The 22721-nt window shown below is 44.5% G+C and overlaps 1 protein-coding gene and 1 long non-coding RNA gene across 3 annotated transcripts in view; both read right to left on the reverse strand.

Moving 5' to 3' along the window:
- LOC145411007 (MOXD1 homolog 2-like) overlaps positions 1–15430 on the reverse strand; it is a 51559-nt gene extending 36129 nt beyond the window's left edge. The window contains exons 1-2 of the mRNA XM_080281065.1: positions 14210–15430; positions 10005–10182 (exon numbers count right to left, since the gene is read on the reverse strand). Of these exons, the coding sequence (XP_080137191.1) occupies positions 10005–10182; positions 14210–15282 (1251 nt within the window). The 5' untranslated portion in view covers positions 15283–15430. The remainder of the gene's footprint in view (positions 1–10004; positions 10183–14209) is intronic.
- A 1696-nt stretch (positions 15431–17126) lies between these two features.
- The window catches only part of LOC145410924 (uncharacterized), a 57089-nt gene continuing 51494 nt past the window's right edge, over positions 17127–22721 (reverse strand). For both annotated transcript variants that reach the window (XR_013899351.1, XR_013899350.1), the window contains one exon: positions 17127–17813. This is a non-coding gene — a long non-coding RNA (uncharacterized LOC145410924). The remainder of the gene's footprint in view (positions 17814–22721) is intronic.

The raw sequence follows: 22721 nt of genomic DNA on the forward strand, positions 1-22721 counted from the left end.
TAACATTTTCTCTCCCTCAAAATTATTTTAGTTCACCGAAGTTGGGAAGGTATTTGAGTTCCGCAGAGGAATATAAAAATCCTGAATGCTGATTGGCGCCCCTAGGGAAGGCGGGGGAAGCGACGGCACTCTCCCTGACCAATCACAATTCAACCCTCGTCCATTTTGACCAATCACCGACCCGCGTCTGAGTCCAGCCCGAAAGTATATATATTTTGGTGCAGCAAACCGGACACTCAGTCTCCCCCAGGCTAGTGCGGGGGAGGGTGTGGCACAATGGCCTCTGATTTCTCCCCATGAACCAATTAAAAAAGACAAAAAGCAACAGCTGACGCAACCAACCAGCGAAATAATGGTATTAGGGATTTTTTTTCTCTCTACTTTTTTTCAAGGGACCAAAAATATTACTCCCTCTGTATCTCGCCCAGCGGTGTTGTTGGTTTTGGGACCCATTTTGAAATACACTGCTTGTGCACCGTTGAAGGTTGCATAAAATGTTTTTGGTGTTGCAAGAGATTCCTGTAATTGGTGATCACAAAATAATCGCCTCCATGTCGTCCTGTCCCCTGCCATTTAGCTGCCCTCGCACCAACTCACACACACACACCTGTCTGAGATGTATGGAGTGGAGAGATGTATGGGAGAGGGAGGTGTGGGTTGGGAGAGATGGCAACCTATTGTTAGAGGACAGGGGGGACGTGGAGGCGATTTGTTTTTGGTCACCCCTTTCGGGATTAGGCGTCTGGCTCTCATTATCCCGACTCACTGAGAATTATGAACTTTTACTGCCCCAAGATTTCAGCAAAGAAAATGGTGTGTCCTGCAGATTCTCTCTCTCTCTCTCTCTCTCTCTCTCTCTCTCTCTCTCTCTCTCTCTCTCTCTCTCTCTCTCTCTCTCACACACACACACACACACACACACACACAGAGGATGGTCAAAAGGATACAGATTTATTCCGCTCATACATAGCAAAGGAAAAGAGCACAAATGTATTCCCGTCACACTCATACACATGACAAAAGAAGCACGAGATTTATTCCTCACACACACACACACACACACACACACACACACACACACACACACACACAAGGCAGCGGTAAGGTCTGTTCATAAAATAGTCACACACTCCACCTTGCCTTCTCCCACACCTGTTAAAGTATGTCAGATATGAATAAAAAATGCTTTGCTGGTGGTGGTCAAGTGGTTAGGGTGCTAGGCTGTTGGGAAGGACGTGAGTTCGATCTTAGACTAAAGCAAGGAGCAGATCAGTTACCTAGCTTTCATCAAACCAAGCTTTACTGATCAACAAGACCCAGGAACATCTCATTAAAATATATTAGTGTCGAAGTGGTGCCATGTGCAGGTGGGTAAAGCTAATAAATAATGGAGGCTACGGTGGCTTGATAGGTAGCGTACTCGTCTCGTGATGGGTGTGTTCAGTGTCCAGAATTCGAACCCAGGCTGTGGCGATCATTTGAAGTGGGTGTTGGTAGTATGTCCACTCACGTGCTTGAATATATTACTACAATCCTACCGACAGCATATACCGGTACACTCTCTCTCTCTCTCTCTCTCTCTCTCTCTCTCTCTCTCTCTCTCTCTCTCTCTCTCTCTCTCGTGGGCTCAGATATACAAATACAGCCCCACTATGCCCTCCTAGCTAGAAAATGCCCCAGTATGCCCCGTGGCTGCGACAAGGATAGAGGGGTAGGTGGTTTGTCTCTCTCACAGGCATATATAGAGTATGGAGGAGGGAAGGCTGAGTTTTGAGGGGGAGGGAGGGAGAAGGAAAGATGGAGGAAGGTATGTAAGCGAAAAGAGGGAAGGGTCAAGGATAAGAGGGAGGAGAAGGATGGAGATGCATGGAAGGGAAGGCTAGGAGGGGGATGGAAAAGGAAGACATAGGAGGGTTACAGGATGGGATGAAGAAGGATAGTGATGGATGGAGGGGAAGGTAGGAAAAAGGTATGGAAAAAGAAAAGATGTGAAAATAAAGAAGGGTTTGAGGGAGGGATGGAGGGTGAAGGGGAAGGTGGGATGGAGGGATGAAAATGGAAAGATGTCAAGAGGTAGGAGAGTTGGAGGGGTCGAGAAGAGGAGGGGGGGGGGATGGAGGAGAAGGACGGAGATGGATGGAAGGAGAGATGGAAGAGCAGAGGGTGGATAGACAAGGAAAGAGAGATGAAAGCGAGGAAGATGGGGAAAAGAAATTGGATTGGAAGGATGGAGGAGAGATAAGGAGTGTGTGGAGCAGGAAAATAAGAATGGAAGGAATGGATAAAGATGGATAACGATGGTAGGGAAGGATGGAGAAAAGAGATGGAGGGAAAATATAGAGATAACAGATAAAAAATAGATGAAGATAAGGGTGATATCAGCAGGGGCGTTGTTATGACTGCTGTACCGAAATTCAGATCCTCAAACTCTGCTCTAGTTTGGATTCGATGCCACGTCCTGTCAGTCAGCAGTCCATAATTCTACCACTTGACCACCGCCTCTCCTTTTGATGATAATGATAATGACGATGGTGGTGGTGGTGGTGGTGGTGGTGGTGGTGGAAGAAAGAAAATGGAAGAAAAAATAGGTAGGAAAGAAGAAGAAATAGAAGAAAAGAGGAGTGAAGTGGAGGCAGTAACAGGGGACAAGAATGCATAGTGATGATGATGATGATGATGATGATGATGATACGGGCGGCAGGAAGAAGGAATGGACTGATGGATAAGGAGGGAAGAAGAGGAAAAAAGAGGAGGGAGGAGGAGGGAGAAGGCAGTAAGAGGGGATAAGAATGGAGAGTGGCGGAGAGGATTTGCAGTGAGAGAACTACAAGAGATAAGAGGATGGACGCGGCGTTAGGGGAGAAGGCGTAAGTGGGAGGAGGAGGAGGAGGACGAGGAAGAGGAGGAGGAGGAGGAAAGAATAAGAAAATGGACATAGCGTTTAGGGACGGTTCGTATGTGAGGAGGAGGAGGAAGAGAGGGAGGGAGGGAGGGATAAAGAAAATGGATATAAGCATTTTGAGAGCTGTGAGGGAGGGGAGGAGAGACCTAAGACAGGGAGGAGACAGAAATAGGTTGAACAATTAGAGAGAGAGAGAGAGAGAGAGAGGGGGAGAGAGAGAGAGAGAGAGAGAGAGAGAGAGAGAGAGAGAGAGAGAGAGAGAGAGAGAGAGAGAGGCCCATCCATCCAGCTACACGAAAATGAAATTGATGAATATATTGATGATGCGTTCTCGCCTATGACGTCACAAGAGCTAAAAGTCAGAGAGAGAGAGAGAGAGAGAGGGGGGGGGAGTGTTATGCAAATGTACTAAATAATATACGAATAATTTTAATATATTTTTTTCGTATCGGTTTATTAAATTATCTGTTGGATTTTCAAGGTCTTTAGTACGAGTAGATACCAATATCCATTCATTTTCATTCATTGCCAGACACCATGTATCCCAGACTACCATAACTACCATTGCAGTTTTTACCTACCATACTACCATAACTACCATTGCAGTTTCTCCCTACCGTACTACCATAACCACCATAACTACTATTACAGTTTTTCCCAACCATACTACCATAACTACCATTCCAGTTTCTCCCTACCATTCTACCATAACTACCATTGCAGTTTCTCCCTACCATACAACCACAACTACCATTGCAGTTTCTCCCTCCCATACTACCATAACTACCATTGCAGCTTCTCCCTACCACTACCATTTCAACAACAACCACAGCAGAGACACTACCCTAATATTCAGTGGGGTAACCTACCATTTTCTACCATAACTACCATTGCAGTTTCTACCTACAAGGACTGTTATCTTTACCATTAGACATAAGCTACCATATTTTTGCCTTCAGTCTACCATTCCTACCATTGCTCCTCCTCCCTACCATTGCTCTGTTGCAATTACCATTTTTATTATTTTCCTACCATGAGAGAGAGGTCACAACTACCATTCTACCATAACGACTAGTAATTTCAGCCTACCATTTCCATCTTGTCAACTACCATTCTTGATTTTGGCTATTATCTGAGACTACCATAATTTCATACGCATTAATCTACCAATCTACCACCATCCCTACCAACACTACCACGACTACCATCATTTCTATTATCTCTACTACCACAATTACCACCATTCCTCCCAACACTACCACGACTACCACTGTCAGGATCTATTATCTTCACTACCACAACTACCACCATTCCTACCACCACAACCACAACTACTACCATTCCGACCACCACTACTACAACCACCACCATCCATAACACCATTGCAACTAACGCCATTCCTACCACCACTACCACAACTACCACCATTCCTACCACCACTACCACAACTACCACCATTCCTACCACCACTACCACAACTACCACCATTCCTACCACCACTACCACAACTACCACCATTCCTGCCACCACTACCACAACTACCACCATACCTACCACAGCTACCATTATTATTTCCATCCATATTCTCTCTCACAACTTTCACCATGCTTTTTATCTACACCGCAACCATAATCAGCACCATCACCACCTACATAATATACCACAACCTCCATCACTACCACAACACCATCATCACAATTACCATCACCACCCATATCACTGCCACCACTCCCACAACTACCACTATCGTGTATTATCATCTCCACTACCACAGCTACCACCATCTGAGTATTATCCCCATTTCCACAACTACCACCACTACCACCACCACACCACTACCACAGCTACCACCACTACCATCCCTACCACCTCGCTACAACAACCAAAAATCACAAGAGTATATTATTCAGGCGAGAGAGAGAGAGAGAGAGAGAGAGAGAGAGAGAGAGAGAAAAAAAAAAATGTTGGTAGTAAAAATGTTTGTAGTTTTGGTGGTGTGAGGTGCAGGGGGCAGACAGGTGAGGCAGGCAGGTAGTTAGTAATTTAGGCAGCACAGGTGAACACGCTTAGGCTGCCTGCGAGGGTGAGGCACGGTGAGACAGAACTGGGTGAAAAAGGAGAGGGTGAGGCAAGAGGAAATGAGGCAGGAGAGGGTTCGGGTGAGGCACGGAGAGGGTGAGGCGAGAGCAGGTGAGGTAGTAGGAAATTATGTAGGAGGAAACAGGGTGAGGAGGAGGGAGTGAGGCAGGGTGAGGTAGGATTTAAAACGATTGAGGTAGAAGGGGTGAGGCAGTAATTGGTGAGGCAGGGTAAGGCAAAAGAAAGTGAGGGAGGGTATAATAACTAAAGGAGGAAGAGGTAAGACAGGTAGGGTTGAGGTGCAGGAAGTGATGCAAGGTGAGGCAGTAGAGGATAAGGAAAGAGAGGGAAGACAAGGTAATACGCGTTAAGGTAAGGGGGGGTAAGGTAGGGTGAAGCAGGACACAGCTGGTTAAGGTAGAAGGGATCAGGAGAGAAGAGTGAGGCAGGGGGGAGTGATGCACAGGGAGGTAGGTAGAGGTAAGGTGAGGTTCAGGTAGGGTGGGGTGAGACAAGAGGTAAGCAGGTGAGAGTGAGACAAGGTAAAATGAGACAGGGTGGGAAAAAAGATTGAGGTGACATACAATGCCACACAAAAAGAGGGACTGGAGTGTGTGGTACGAACTCTGCTCAAAATAATGACGATAAAAATAAATATACATACATAAACCGTGACGTAAATTGAAGCTATATAAACCTGTCTATAACCAAACACCTAATCCCAGAGTTCATCTTGGGTGGACGCGAAAAAAAATGGGTCCAAACAGTGGAAGTATGAAGACTAATAAGGAGAGAGAGAGAGAGAGAGAGAGAGAGAGAGAACTAAACCAGGAAGATGCGGGACCATCAGGACTCTAATACGGGGCGTCACTAAAATATACGTGAGGAAGCACCTGGAGTTCCGAAAATCCTTAGGAAGTGACTGACGGACAGGGCCGGACGAAGAGATCCTCCTGCGTCTAAAAATGTAAAATAAAATACAATGAGAAAAATAAGTAAGTCATGATCAAGCGAATAAGAATTAGGGGATTTTGCTAAATAAAGAGAGATTTATGTATATGAAGAAAGACGAGGAAATATGACAAGTGAGTGGCGGGAAAGAGGAATAATGAGAGAGTAAGAGAATATTAGAGGGAAAAGAGGAGGTTTGCATGACTCTCTCTCTCTCTCTCTCTCTCTCTCTCCATGGTATTCAGCTTAGGTGCGTGACTAGTAAACCCTTCTCCCCCCCTCCCTTCTCCCCCACCTTCCCCCTCCTGTTCCCCTCCCCAATTCCTCCCTTTTCCCTCCTCCCTTTCCTCTGGCCCTCACTCTCTCCCTCCCCCTTCCCATCCCCTCTTACTTTGTGTTCTCTTCCTCTCCTCACTTCCCATTCTTCTTCTTCTCCCTTTTTCCCCTTTTCTTTCCCCTTCTTCTTCTTCTCCTTCCCCATTTCTCTCCATCTCCTTCTCCTCCCCTCTTCCCCTCCCTTTCTCCTTCCCTTCCCCCTTTCCCCTCTAATTCTCCTTCCCCTCCCCTCTTCCCCTCCCATTCTCCTTCCCTTCCCCTCTTCCCTTCCCATTCTCCTTCTCCGACCCTCTTACCGTCCTTCTCCCCACCTCCCCATCTCCTCCCGTCTCACCGTTCCTCCTCTCTCACTCCCCCCTTCCCTTCCCCCTTTTTCCTTTATTCCTCATCATCTTATCTCCTCCTCATGTCTTCCAACGTCTCCACCTTCCTTTCTCTCCTTTTTCCTTCTTTCTTCGTCTCTCCTCCCTTTGCGTTTCCCTTTATGGCAACTCTATCTCTCATACTCTCCATTTGTCACTATTTACATATACAGTATTTGTGGTGAGAATATTTTTTAGGCCACTATAATAACAAAAACAACAACAAATAATAATAATAATAATAATAATAATAATAATAACAACAATAACGACGACAGCAAATCCAGCAAGAGCCAAGACAATAACAATTTACATCTATAGTCTCAAGCCAATTTCCAGATCAACAAATAATAAACATCTTCCTCCCTTTGTCTAAGCCAGTCAACAAAGACAACAAAAACACGAATATTCCCCTCATCTTCTCCCCTCCTTACCAGCAACACAAAAACACACAACAAAAACAGCAAAGTATAAATAAAGAAAAAATAATTATTATCCTTCCTCGCCCACACACACACACACACACACACACACACACACACACACACACACACACACACACACACACACACACACACACACACACACACACACACACACACACACACACCTTTCTTAGAACTCAAATAAAAACACGTAACTTCCAGCCACTTTGCTACTTGAACAAAAACACCAACTCCTTTGCAAACACCTTCAGCGAGGAAAAAACAAACAAACACGAACGACAAAAACAGCATAATGTCCTTAGTCTATCCCACCCTCCCTCCCTCCTTCCCTCTCCTCCCTTCCTCCCCCTTCTCCCTCCTCCCTTCCTACTTCTTCCCCTTCCTCCTTTCCTCCTCCTTCGCCTTCCTCCCTTCCTACTTCTTCCTTATCTTCCTTTCCTCCTTCCCCTTCCTCCTTTCCTCCTCCTTCGCCTTCCTCCCCTTCTTCCCTTTCTTTCTCCGCCCCCTTTTCCCCCATTCTTCCTCCCTCGCTCCCTCTCCCATTCCCCTATTTCTTCCTTCACCCTCCTTATTTCTCTTACCTCACTTGCCACCCCATCACTCTCTCCCCTTCTCTTCCCTCAGTCTCTCTCCCTCCTACCTATCTCCCGCTCTAACCCCCCTCCCTTCCGTCCCTATCTATCCTTCCCCTTACTCCCTCCATCTTCCCCTCCCATCTATCTCCCTTCCTCCTGTCTCAATCTCTTCCCCATTCCCCCTTCCATTCCCCCCCTCTCCCCTTCCTCTCCCCCTCCCTCTTTCACAGTCTCTAGTGTCTTTTTTTTTTTTCTAACCTGATCAAAACTTAGTCGTCGCCTCTTTACTGGATGCCGTGTTTTTACTCTCTCTCTCTCTCTCTCTCTCTCTCTCTCTCTCTCTCTCTCTCTCTCTCTCTCTCTCTCTCTCTCTCTCTCTCTCCTATTTGTCTATTTATCTGTGTGTGTGTGTGTGTGTGTGTGTGTGTGTGTGTGTGTGTGTGTGTGTGTATCTAGCGTGCATGTATGTATGTGTCTGCAGCGTATTCTTTCTCTTCTTCTTCCCCTTTCCTTCTCCTCCTCCTCTTCCTCCTCATCAGCACAAATTGCAAGAAGGAAGGAAACTTGATACGAGCAAGGAGGAGAGGAGGAGGAGCAGGAGGAAGAAGGGAAGGAAAAAAGCAGGGATAAAGAGTGAGGAGGAAGAGAGAGAGCACATGCGGAGGAAGAATAGGGGGGAAATTTGACAGGGAAGAAGATAAACTTGATGATGATGATGATGATGAAACGAGAGAGAGAGAGAGAGAGAGAGAGAGAGAGAGAGAGAAAAAAAAATACTTTAGTTTGCGATTGAAAATGACAGTAAGTACCCCATTCGAGTTTTCTCTTTTACGTGATTGACAGAAAATGTTTATCGTAAACTGAAGTAAACAGTGGAAATACGCATCCTTATTCCAGTGTTAATATTGTGATAATACGTAAGAGATGAATAGCAGATAGATATGAATAGTAGCGGCGACACACATAATACAGGGATTTATTTTTGTATTATCATCATCATCATCATTTTAACTCACTTATCCAGATGCCGTATCCAATCATTTACATCATTTATCCCTTTTTCTCTCCGTTATGAAAAGGACACATCATTGGGGAAAAAATATATAACCTTCCAACTTCTTTGATCAAAGATGCCAAAAAGAGCGCCTATAGGAAGAAAAATACATCCATCTTCTGTTATGTAACAATTTGATCTTTCGTCTCCAACCCACACACTGTACTCTTATTCAGCCCTAGCGTATACTATTGGCTTCTACATTGATTTTACCTATTTCAAAAACATATCAGTCTTCCTCATTATTAAAACCTTGGAGTTTGTCTGCTCATTCTCACAGACTAAGCCAATATTTTCCTCTAAGCGTTGATCATCAGCATTTATTTTCAGGATCCTTATTTTTTTTATTTACTGAGAAATCCCGTGAATCAAAGACGTTTACCTATCTCAAGCAATTCTTTCTTTGCTACTGATACACCTAGGAGTCTAATTTAGTCTTGGCTAACACCCTTATCATTATCACTTATCAAAAGTTCCTCCACTCTTCTTTTGTGTCCCTAACATTATCACATTCCTAATCAAACGTTTTCTCCACTTATCATTCTTCTTATCAAATGTTCCTCAACTTATCATTCTCCTTATCAAACGTTCCTCCAGCCATCTGTGTCCCTAACATTATCACATTCCTAATTAAACGTTTTCTGACCTTATCTTTCTCATCACATCGTTCTTCCAGCCTTCTGCATTCCTAACAGTATCAACATTCCTTTCTCCTTATCAGACGTCCTTTCAACCCTTGTCTGTATCCCAAACATTTTCACATTCCTTTCTCCCTATCGAATGTTCTTCCATCCTTCCTCTGTGTCCAAAACATTATCACATTCCTAATTAAACGTTTCTCCCCCTATCTCTTCCCTTATCAAACGTTCCTCCACCCTTCTCTCTCGCGTCCCGTCCCTCCCACCAAAAACATTTCAGTCTCTCCTGGCGAGTTGCAGCTTCTAATCAGCGACCTAATCTCTCTAAGCTGATCTCAGTCTCTCTAATCCGCGCCAGAGCTTCTTAAGTGTCACAGAGACGATTTGGGACCCCATTCTTTTTTCCAGTCATTATGGGCTATTTTTTATCTATTTTTTTTCTATCTTTTATCTGAGAGTCGCCCATTCCTGAAGCTTATCGAGGCTATGGTGTATGTCGTAGGAGTTTTTGTGTGTGATTATGAGGCTGTATGTTTCTGTTTATACATTAGTACCTCTCTCTCTCTCTCTCTCTCTCTCTCTCTCTATTTACTCACGAAACTTCACTCACGATTTACGAAACTTCACTCACATCACTCACGAAACCTCCATATGTACTCACGGATATGACATGGTCGTGGTGGTCGCAGGTATTGTACGGTCTGGTCATGATGAGGACGGTGTGGGTGTGGTTCTCATAGCCAGCCACCAGCAGCCAGTCCCTCTGTAGGTCCACCGAGGGTTCGCGGTTGCCTCGTCCGTGTCGGTCCTGCAGGTACGCCTTTCCTGAGTGTACCCACCTGTAGGGGGTACGGTAGGGGCGGTGAGGTGTGGGGAAGAGCGGTAGGTGGTGGTGGTGGTGGTGGTTGGGCAGAGGGTTAGGATGGTGGTGGTGGTGGTGGTAGAAGTGGTGGTGGTGGTGGTAGTGGTGGTGGTGGTGGTGGTAGAAGTGGTGGTGGTGGTGGTAGTGGTGGTTAGCTGGTTGATGATGATGATAATGATGATTGTGGCTGGTTGGTTTATTGGCTGGTTGTTGATGATTATGATATACTAGGAATCAAACAAGAAGAGACTACAGTGCCTGGTGGCCTATGGATTCAGGCGCTCCAACCAGGTGTGGCTCATAAGGGTTTAAGCCCAATTGAGGGAGTCTTCTTATTTTAAAAGGGATTAGGAATATTCGTCATTAACTCCTTTATCTTTAATATTCTCTCTCTCTCTCTCTCTCTCTCTCTCTCTCTCTCTCTCTCTCTCTCTCTCTCTCTAACTAGTGAGGTTAGGTACAGCTTTCAGTAACCCCTCAGTACGAGACCCCCTTCCTAACTTGAACAAAATTGTCTAAGTAGCAGCAACCTCAGGCTCATATACACGTGAACTCGGTGGACTGCAGGCTGAAGTTGCCCTCCTCCTGCAGTCCCACCATCCTTCTTTGAGAGGATAGGGAGGGAGCTGAGGGACGCTTGTAGAAGAGGGCAGTGGAGAAGCCTAATCATATCAGCGTCACCACATGAAGGTGTCCCTCTCCAGCGCCAGTCTGGCAGAAAATACGTCATCGGAGTGAAGGGGTTACAAGGACGTCCTCGTACTGAAGATGTTAACAGAAGGGTAAAGGGTTGCCATTGGTTGATGCGGCGTTGATGTATTGACGCGGGACGGAAATAGCCCGGGGCTCCGTGGAATAATTGATGCGTAGATTCCTTTCACGGTTAGGTTAGGTTAGATTTGGTTAGGTTAGGTTAGGTTAGGTTGATATGGATTGGGTTTCAGTTTGTTAGGTTAGGTTAGATTGGTTAAGCTAGTTTGGGCTGGTTTGAAACTTAGGTTACCTTAAGTTGGGTTAGGTTGAGTTGGACTGGGTTTGTTCTTCAGGTAAGGCTAAGTTAGATTGGTTAGGCTGGGCAGGTTTGGGTACAGGTTTGTTAGGTTGGTTCAGATTTGATTGGGTTAGGTTGTGGTTGGATTTAAGGTCAATAGGCTAGATTTGGTTTGGCTGGATTAAAGTCGACTCGGTAAGGTTAAGCTGGACTAAACTGAGTATGGTTGCGTTGGGATGGTTTGGCTTGGACTGAGTTGCTGTAGGTTAGATAAGGTTGGGTCAGTTAAGATTAAATTAGAGTACAATAGGTTAGATTAAATACGGTCTGATCTAACAGTATATTGAGTTGAGTTGGTCTGGGTTGGTCTGGGTAAGGGTAAGTTTAATTGGACTGGGTTCGGTCTGCAGGCTCCCCATCAGTTGATATTGTGTGGTGTATTGACGGAGGCCAGAAATAGCGTGGGGGAGCGGTGAAATAATTGATGCATTGGTGTCTTTCACGTTATAAGCCCTCGCGTGATGAGCCTTTCTGGGATAATCTATGGCGTCATTATCTCTTGCGTTATATCGATCATCACTATCATCAGCCTGAGATAGTCCGCTGCAGGATAAAGGCCCCTCATTGTCTCTCTCCAGTCTGACTTGTTGGGTCTCACATCCAGAGTCGACAAATCTATCTTGCCATCTTGTTCCCTGTTTACCTGCTCATCCTCATCCTCCATCTCTGGGCTGCCATTTAGTATTTTGATTGTTGATCTGTTATTTGTTCAACGAGAGACGTGACCTTAACTATTACATTTATACTTATTGCCATGATTATATCGTCTGTGTGCGTCCGTTCCTTTATTTAAAAATGTAAAAATAAAGAAATAAACTTGTCTTCAAGTTATGCAGGGTTCGTGGGATTTTACTAGACATTTTTCAACGAGATTTACACGTGCTTGCGAGACGCCTTCATGTGGTGGCACTGATATAACCAGGAGGCTTAACTGCCCGGCTATACAAAAGCCCTTCATCTACTTCCCTATCCCTCAAAAGCAGGTTGGTGGACTGCAGGAGGGGGACATCTTCAGCCTGCAGTCCACTGGGTTCACATATCGAACGATGCCACAACTATCACTGCTACTACTGACTGTTACTACGATTACTGCTTCTGCTGTTACTACTGCTACTTCTGTTACCACCACCACCACCGCCACCACCACCACTACTGTACTACTACTACTACTACTACTACTGGATGGTCTTACGCATTCGGTTTCTTCATAATCATCTTCAAGCTTAATTAAGACTCACTTTGTTCCAATTAGCAGTGATTTTTTTATAATGTATTTCCTCTCTTGTTTTACTGGAAAGAATTATACCGTCAGTATATCGAAGACTGCTCAAATCGCTAAAGGGAAAAGGAAGGGGAAAGGGATGGGGAAGAAGAGGTAAATGGATGAGAAAGAAAAGGAGGAAGAAGGAAGGGGAGAACAGAACGAGGGACAGACTGAAGGAAAGAAGGGAGGAAGTAGGGAAGTGTTTGGAGAAGGGAATAGGGAAAGAAGGAAGTGGGTGGGTTGAGAGGAGAGGAAGGATGCGGAAGGGAAGAGAGAGAGAGAGAGAGAGAGAGAGAGAGAGAGAACAGGGAAAGTAGGAAATGGGTGAGTTAAGAGGAGAGGTAGGATGCGGATGAAGGAATAAGGAGAGAGAGAGAGAGAGAGAGAGAGAGAGAGAGAGAGAGAGAGGGAAATAGGAGGATTGGGGAGGGGAAGCGGTGCAGTGGATGAAGCAGGGGGGAGGGGGAGAGGGAGGGGGAGGGGGACGAGAGGAAAAATAGGAAAGAGTATAGGGACGCGGAGAAGGCAGGAAGAAGGGAAGAGGAAGGGAGTAAAACTGGGGGAGGGAAGCTAAGGGAGGAAGAACTGGTATATGGGGGAGGGAAGGAGTGAGGGGAGGAGAGGAAAGGAGAGAAGGGAGGGGAGGAAAGGGGGGAGGGGTCAGCCTTAACAATAGCTGTCACCCCTGCCAGCTCTGAGGAAATTCCCCTCCCCTTCCCCCTTCCCCCTCCCCTTCCCCCTTCCCCCTCCCCTTTTCCTTCCCCTCTTCCCCTTCCCTCCGTTCCCCTTCCCTTTTTGCTGGTGTGTATATCCTAACTACACACACACACACACACACACACACACACACACACACACACACACACACACACACACACACACACACACACATTCAAGCTCCCATGCACTCGCACACACACATTCGAGCCAGGCACACGCACACAAGCCAATATCCTTCACGGGGATCAGCATACATTTATGCACATGCCACTTAGATACGCACACAGTGAAGGCAAGACCGACATGAATGAGCTCACACACACACACACACACACACACACACACACACACACACACACACACTCTCTCTCTCTCTCTCTCTCTCTCTCTCTCTGCCAATATTTTAAAGGTATACTGATAAACACTCTCTCTCTCTCTCTCTCTCTCTCTCTCTCTCTCTGCCAATATTTTAAAGGTATACTGATAATATTACTCCCTTTAAGGTATTCCATTATATAAGCTATTTTTAAGACGTAATAATTCTCACCTAAACACTTCCCCCATAAAAATATTGGGACCTTTCATTATCCACCATCATTTTAACTTAATTACATTCATGCTATTGGTATTTAAGGTATGCTATGATATTTTATGGTATTTTAAGGGCAATGTTCCTTTTCAGTAACCTCCCACCCCGCACCAGTATCTGTTTTTAGGTTCCTTATGTGTCAGAAAGGCCATTCAACATATGCAATTTTTTCAAGATATTCTACTACATTTATGCTACATTTGGCACATTTTTTCCCATTTTTTCTTTTAATTTTTTTTTTACTATTTTAACTATTTTTTTTTATTCCTCAAACACTTACCCAGCATGAGGCACATTTTTCCCCATTTATTCAATTTTATTTATTTTTTTATTATTTTTGGATTTTTTTTCATTTTATTTTTTACTCCTCAACTACTTACCCGACAACAATATCGGCGCCGTCCATTCTCGGCTTGGAGGAGAGGCCGAAGCCGATGTAGCCCGTCGTCCTGGCCGTCACCCTGAACTCAATGTCCCTCTCCCGGGGCGTCCACTGTACCACGAAGGCCCCGGTCTCCTCCAGCCAGACCTCGTGAGCCCAGGACCCGTAGGAGGCGAGGCGGGGCGTGGTGAAGGAGCTGGAGGAGTAGCAGGCAACCTCAGGAACCAGGGTCGTCAGGAGGAGCAAGGCCATTGGTAGGACAGGCGGGGATGGGACGTAGGATGTGTCGAGTTGGTAGGGCCTCCTCTGGGACTCGTGGTGACAGGATTTTGGTGTATGGTAGGATTCCGAGTCGTAGGATTTGTGTGTGGGATTTGTGTAAGGTTCTGGGTGCTTTGATTTTAGTGTGGGGATATTGTGGGATTCTGTATGGTTGAAATTTGGTGTGGGGATCGTGTTGGAGTCTGTGTGGTTGGATTTTGGTGTGTCACTTTTGTTGGGTTTTGACGATTCAGGGCCTTTATGGGATTGCCTTGGTTCTGGGTTGTAAGACGGGGCGATTTTGCAGGGCTTGTGGGATTCGGAATGGTCGGGTTGTTGGCTAGACTCACGGTTGTAGGTTGTGGGTTTGCAGGGGTTGTAGGAACTGGGAAGATCCGTGGGTGTAGGCGTTCCACAGACAAGGATTTCTGGTCCCTCTGAATGGCTGTTGTCCGTTGAAGGTTCGGTGATTGCTGAGTGACTGGGCTTGGTTTTACTTGCCTCTTTGATGGTTTGCGTTGAAGTGTGGCTGGCCATTTTGTCGATCGTGCCTGCTAATGACTGGTTTACGTCATTCGTCTTCATCGCTCCCATGTTCGTGTCTTCACTCGTCACTCTAAACGGCCCTCTAATCGTCCCTCTCAGTGCCTCGTTTTTACTCGTCCTTCTGTTCGCCTCCCCATCACGATCGGTTCTCGGAAGACGCCTGACGTAGGGATGTGGGGACTGGGAAGGGGAAGGGGAGCGGGAGGGGTGAGAGAGGCCCTGGGGAGAAGGGGAGGGGGGAAGGAAGAGGGTGTAGTTGGTCATGCTAGGGGATATGAAGGCGGGTGTGGCAATGGATGGTGCTATCTTCTACACTCTCGCCGTCTGGTCATTCTCCTTCTGGGTTTCCTTGACAGCTCCCGGCGCTCACGATCTCCTTTGTCTTCCCTTCAGCTAGGTCTTTTCTCCTCCTCCTGCCTCAGCCACACTTAAGCTTTTTTTTTTTTCACCGATTTTTCTTCCGGACGTCGATTATTTCTTGCCTTTTCTCATCAGCTTATTCTTCTTTTTCCTCCTTTCTTTCCACACCAGTTTTTTCCTCACTACGTAGATAATTTCCTGCTTTTTTTTCCTGTCAGCTAATTCTTCTTTATCCGTTTTTCCTTTGGCCACAATTTTATGTGTTTGTTATCCACACCAATATTTCCAACCTCTTCCTGTTGGCTATTTTTTTTGCTTTGTTTCCACTTCCTATAAACCTACCTTTTTTGGTCGATTTTCTCAGCTATGTTATTTCCCCCAGTTATTCTATGGAGTGTATTTGTATCCTTATCAGTTTTTAATCAATTACTTAATCTGTTCCCAGTTTTTCTGTTATTTCCCTTGGTTATTTAATGTATTCTCAGTTCCTTTTGTTATTTTTCTCAGTAACTCTATGGACTGCTTTTATCAGTTATTTTCGAAGTCGCTGTTTTTGTCATTTATTTTTGAAGTTGACGATATCTATTTCCCGTCTTCTCCCTGGTTCTCCTAATTTTTCTACTTTCAGCTTTTTTTTTTTTTTTTTTTTACGTCAAGGTCAATTTCCTGTATAACCCTGACTTTAATATATTGCTGGGAATTTTAGCCACTGTTTTTCCCCTTGCTTGGATTTTTTTTTTTTTTTTCTTAATGCTGGTACTCCTGGGGGGGTGTTTTATTCTGCTGACAACGGGCGATTTTATTCATCCATAACCCTACGCCGTCGGGAAAATTTTAGTCTGTTTTAATGCCTTCTTGGACGTCCCTCTTAGCTGTCTTGGTGGGTTTCCTCAGAAGACACCGTAGGTGGCTTTATTGTTGCTTACTCCTGACGATTTTACTCAGAGGAACATTACGCAGCGTTAATAACCGTCTGAAATTCTAGGCTGCACATTCCTTGCTCCTCCTCCTCTTCTTGGCTATTATTTTCAATCTACTTAATAGCGACTTGGGCTCCGTAGGTTAGAAAGTATAAAATCTTCGGGAACTTAAGACGATTTAAGTCAGATGAGAGAATACCTAGGCTGCCAGTTTCTTCTTCTTCTTCTTCTTCTTCTTCCTCTTGGCTGATCCTTTCAATCGAGGTAATCTAGAGTCCCCTGGAGCGCACAGAAGCGGGTTCGATCTTGTGATCTTACGCTTTCCGGTAATCTAATTCTCACACCGCGTCTGAGGCCTTGGCTCTCTCTTTTCCTCTACTCTCTTTCTCTCTTCATTTTTTACCCGGGTCTCGTACTCTTTTTCTCTCGCTGCTTATTTTATTCCTCGGTCCTGCCTCGTACTCTCACTGTTTTTCTTTCCGTCTGTTTTATTTTTCGGTCACTCACTTTTCTTTTCTTTTTTTTTTCTACTCTGCTGTCTTCTCCCTCTTTTCGTTTCCTCTTTTCATCCGTCTCTTTATTTTATTTTACAGTCTCTTTTACTCCCTTTTCGTTCCTATTTTCATTCTTCTGTGTCTTCTTTATCTCTATATTCTTTTCCACGTGTATCTTTTTCTCATTCCCTTTCTTCGTCTGTATTTCTTTGTCTTTAGTATCTTTCTTCCTTTCTATATTCCTTCCAGTTTATTCCTTTCTCTCTCTTCTTTTTTTTTTTTAATGGTTGGCTGACTTTCTCTTGTAGTTGACAGGTGTGTGTTTTCTTCCTTCTCTCTTTTCTCTGTCTCTCCGTTTCTTCTCGCTCTCTGTCTCGACTTTGCTCCTCTCTCTCGCGCGCTCTATTTATTCCTCCTCTCTTTCTTCTCTCTCTCTTACTTTTTGTTTGTGACTGAGTACTTTTCCTCAGGGGATACCTTGACTGCAGTCTCCAATATCCTCACTTTAATTTTCTCTCTTTTCTCTCTTTTTCTCTCGTCTTTCTCTTTTTCTCTCAGCATCCCCAGGTAGGCACTTTCCTTGGCACTTCCCCCTGAACACTCTCCTTGGTCCCTGACACTTTCTTGGTCCCTCCTTTGTTGATGTTTTTTGAGCTCTTCTGCGGACTGCTACTTTCCGACCGACAGTAGGAGATTCTGTAGAAGGGGAAGTAGGAGACGTGGGAGAAAAGTAGATGTGGTAGTATATGGAGGATGCCCAGTAGGAGACGCTGTAGGAGGCCCAGTAGGAGACGCTGTAGGAGGCCCAGTACGAGAAGCAGTGAAAGGCCCACTAGGAGACGCAAGACTAGATGAAGGAGAGGATGTAGGGGACAGTAGTTGATCCAGACGTTGAAGAGGTCCAGTAGGAGACGTCGTAGGAGGCACAGAAGGCGGCGTAATAGGAGATAATATCAGCAGGAGACGCAGAAGGCGATGATGGTGTCCGGGAAGCAGACTGATGTAACTCTTTTAGCTCAGTCTGAAAAAATAAGAGAAAAAAGAAAATTAAAATGGGGAAGAAAGAATTGATAGGGAAACGAGGGGGAGTGGGACTGGATGTGCATGAGATAGACAGATAGATAGATAGATAGATAGATAGACAAAAAGGACGTGGAATGTGCATACAGATAGACACATGACTGACGTAATTCTCTTTGCTCAGTCTACAATGAAAGGAAAAAGGTGAAGTAAAATAGGGTAGAAAAATGGGGAAGTGGGTCGAGTGGGAGTGTATGTGTGGCAGGTAGACAGATAATAGATAGATGAGTGATTAATTGATTGATAGAAAGTGGAGGTGTGAGGTTTATACAAATAGATACATGATACGCAGGGGGATAGATGGAAAGATAGTGTTATGTGTATTAAATAATGTAAAAGGAACAGACACAACACACACCCATTAAAATCGAAATTATAATAAGATTTTAATTATTTTTTAGCATAATAAAATACAGAAAGGAAATTATAAGTAAAAGGAACGATAGAGAGAAATAGAGATAATACTAACACAATTGCAGAAAGATAAATGATGTTTGTTATAAAATTTGGAGAGAGAGATAGTGCACGTAAAGAAATGCAAATATAAGATCGTGTAAGTGTATAGTGTGTACATGCAGAACATACACACATGGTAGATATAGATAATAGATGTGTTTACAGATAAGGTACAAGGATAAAGATAAAAACAGAGATAATACACAGGTATGAAAGGTATTGACTTATCACCTGGGTTGAATCTCTCTCTCTCTCTCTCTCTCTCTCTCTCTCTCTCTCTCCCTCTCACTCTTTTCCTTGACTTTACAGCTCCTCTCTTTCCAATCCTCTCCTTACCCTGATATCTTAATCCTTCATTTTCTTCCAGTTTCCTCACTCTCCTCCTCCTCCTCCCTCTTCACTTTCCTCCTTCACTTTTTCCTCCTCTGCCCTAATTCTCTTCTCCATTTTCATCACTTTCTTTCCTCAGTATCTTGTCATTCCATTTTCTTCTATTTCCTCCCTGATTTTCTTCCCTCACTGTCCTCTCTTACTTTCTGACCTCCCGTCTTTCTCTTTCCTCATATTCTTATTCATTTTCCTCACTTCTTCCTCACTTTCCTCCCGGTTGTTTTTTCCATTTTCATCTTTTTCATTCCTCATTTGTTTCCTTTATTTTCCTCTCTCACTTTCTTCCTCGACTTTCTTCACCATTCACTGTTCCCACTTCTCTCATTTCCAATTTCCCCATATCCTTCCTTCTGCATTTTTCACTTTCCTCCTCTACATCCCTCACTTTCTCCTCCACTTTTCTCACTTTCTTCCTCCACTTTCCTTACAGTCTTCCTTCACTCTCCTCACTTTCTTCCTCCACTTCCCTCACTTTCTTCCTCCACTCCCCTCGCTTTCTTCCGCAATTTTCCTCACTTTCTTCCTCCATTCTCCTCACTTTCTTCCTCACACATTCTTCACTTTCTTCCAACACTTCGCTCTCTTTCTTCCCCAATTTTCCTCACTTTCATCTTCCACTTTCCTCACTTTCTTACTTTCCTCACACACTTTCCTCACTTTCTTCCACCACTTCCCTCACTTTTTTCCACAACTTCCCTCACTTTCTTCTCCCTTTTCCCTCCTTTTGTTCCTCCACTTCCCTCACTTTCCTCCAGTTTCCTCACTTTCCTCCACTTTCTCCCTCAAGCCTGAATCCCAGGTCTTAACTACGGGTCAAGGCTGAAAACTCAAGTCACCTGCTTAATTTTATATAAATGTCTTCCTCCCCTCCTACCTGCCAGCTGAGAGAGAGAGAGAGAGAGAGAGAGAGAGAGAGAGAGGTGGAAGTAAAAAAGAGAGAATGAAAAGGAAACAAAACATGAACGAAAACTAATAACAATAGAATACTTTGATAAACTACAGCCAGCCTAAAAGTAGAAGAAGAATAGAATGGATAGAAGCGTGGCAGCGAGGCGAGTAATACGAATACAGTATGTGGGGAAAAAAAAAAATGGAATTCGAGAAGAATGGATGAAAAAAATGAAAAAAAAAATCTGAACGCTTTTTTCGGTATCGTTTCGGCATTGTCTTTCTCTCTCTTGCTTTCCTGTGTATCATTGCAATAACTTCCTACCTACCTACCTACCTACCTACCTTCCTTCCTTCCTTCTTACCTGTCATTCTTGCAACCTACCTATCTACCTACCTACCAGCCAATTTATCAATCAACCAGTCTACATACCCTTCTCCCCTTGTTTTCAATCTCCCTACTTACCTACCTACCTCCCTCCCTCATTACCTACCTACCTGCCTACCTACCAACCACCCCAATTACTTCCTGCCTTTCGCCCAGCCTATCACCACAACTGCCTGCCTGTCTCCCCATCTTCTTAATTATAGCCTCCTGCCTTTCATACAATCTACCTGCCGTTCAACTCAGGCATATTCCTCCTTTTGCCTCTCTCTCTCTCTCTCTCTCTCTCTCTCTCTCTCTCTCTCTCTCCTTCCTTCCTTCCTTTTTTCATCCATCATTCCTTCCTTCAATATTTTTTTTTTTCATTCTTCCAACCCTGTCTCGTTGTGCTCTGCCTATTCGCCTACGTACCTGCCTACCCAGTACCTACCATTCTGCCTGTCTACCTACCTACCTACCTGCCTACCTACCTACCTATTTACCTACCTACCTACCTGCCTACCTATTTACCTACCTACCTACCTATTTACCTACCTACCTACCTGGCTGGAAATGCAAGGCAGGTGATACAAGGGGTACCGTCTTGAGCAAGGTGTCTGATGCAATATGGACGAGGGGAGGACCCGGGGGAGAGTTGTGGTGGAGAGACGGAGAGAGAGAGGGGAGGGAAAGAGGGAGAAAGGGGAGGGAAGGAAAGGAGAGGGAAAGAGAGAGAAGGGGGAGGGAAGGAGAGAGGGAGAGCGTGGGGAAGAAAAAAAAAAGAAAGATGGGAAAGAGGGAGAAAAAACGAAAGGAAGGAATGAGGGAGGGAAGGCTAAGTGTGCGGCCCTTGTGTAGAGAACTGTGATGGGGGGGGGAGAGAGAGAGAGAGAGAGAGAGAGAGAGAGAGAGAGAGTGAGGAAGGAAAGCAACATGGAGGGGGTGAGGGGCCCGTGGGAAGGACTTGTGATGGAGAGAGGGAGGGAGAGGGAGAGAAGGAAGAATGGAGAGGGAGAGGAGAAAGAATGGAGAGGGAGGAAGGGAAACCAGGTAAAATGGATAATAAATAATAACTAATCTATTGGTCCACCTGAGACCATTTTTGATAGGGTAGGATATAACTATGATATCTATTTTTTGAGTCACAGACAAGGATAGTAAAACGGGAGGAAGGAAGGAAGAAAAGATGGAAGGGAGGGAGGAGGGGGTATATGACTGAATGAGGGAAGGAATGAAGGAAGGAAGAGTGAGAGGAGAGAAGAAGAAGGGAAGGGAGAGATGGTGAAAAGGAAGGATGGAAGGGAAAACAAGGAAAAGGGTTAAGAAAAGTTGAAAAAATAATGGAAAGAAAAGTAAGAGAGAGGGGGAGAGAGAGAGAGAGAGAGAGAGAGAGAGAGAGAGAGAGAGAGCAGGAAGAAGAAGGATGCAACGAGGAAGAGAGAGAAAACGGAGATAGAAATAAGTAAGAGGAGGGAAAATGGAAGAGGAAAATTAACATATGTCTTCTTATTCCATATATCTTCGCTTTCATCAGTTTTCCATAAATATCGTATTCCATTAAGTAATTATTCTTCGTTCCTCTCTCTCTCTCTCTCTCTCTCTCTCTCTCTCTCTCTCTCTCTCTCTCTCTCTCTCTCTCTCTCTCTCTCTCTTCACTTACTCTGTTGTAAGCGAATGGAATAAACTCCCTGGGAATGTGACTGAGAGTGGTACCATAAATATTTTTAAAAAGAGACTGGACATGTATCTCGACGCAATTGGTATCGTTTAGTTAGGATGGAGCAGTTATTGCATATTCGCGTCTGCATTCATGTGTCTATTAGACACGGACAATATTATAGAATATATATAATAGATAAACATTCTATTCATCTTTTGATTTAAAAAAAAAAAAAAATTGCATGCACAGAGTATGTGGCTGTATGCCCAAATTTTCCTTTTCCATATTATTCTACTTTCTGTCGATCCTATAAAATTCCTTCGGGTTTTTCATTCCTGCAAGGTATTACTTCCTCTCTTGTTTCCTGTACGGCAAATGCCGGAGGGTCTGGAGGGTGGGGGAGAGAGCCTTCTGCTGTGCTATCCTTTTCTCCTGCTCCTATGCACTATACTAGGATTAAGGCCGGACCACCTCGTAGGGACCGTAAGGTCTGTGTGGTCTGTGTATCTATGTAACTATGTAACTCTCTCTCTCTCTCTCTCTCTCTCTCTCTCTCTCTCTCTCACCATTTAGGCTGCCCTCCTCCCGACTCGTACCCTCACCTCCCACGCACCTCAAAAATGGCCACACACTTCCGGAATTTCGGTCTCATTCGGACTGTTTTCACGGCCCGTCTGGCACACATTAGAGAGAGAGAGAGAGAGAGAATGTGTGTGTGTGTGTGTGTGTGTGTGTGTGTGTGTGTGTGTGTGTGTAGTATATCATATTACTGACAAATTAAATTAGAGAGAGAGAGAGAGAGAGGGAGAGAGAGAGCACATACCCACCCACACAAAGAAAACAGGAAAAATACACCCGTGACTCAAAAAGATAGATAATGACATGCATGGTATTCCCTCTGTGGTATAATTAAAAACAAAAATGAAGACTATTTTTGGGACCTTTTTTTTATACTCTCAAAGCTGATGATAAAATGAGATAGTTACCTTTTAATATATACCGAGCATTTGCCGGTAATTCTGTTTTTTTAGGGGGGTCTTGTGTAAAAAAAAAATAAAATAAAAAAAAAGTAAGTGGAATGTAATTGGAAG

Source organism: Coenobita brevimanus, chromosome 87, assembly GCF_032717465.1.
Source record: "Coenobita brevimanus isolate Jiangsu-jjx chromosome 87, ASM3271746v2, whole genome shotgun sequence".
In the NCBI taxonomy this organism is placed as follows: domain Eukaryota; kingdom Metazoa; phylum Arthropoda; class Malacostraca; order Decapoda; family Coenobitidae; genus Coenobita; species Coenobita brevimanus.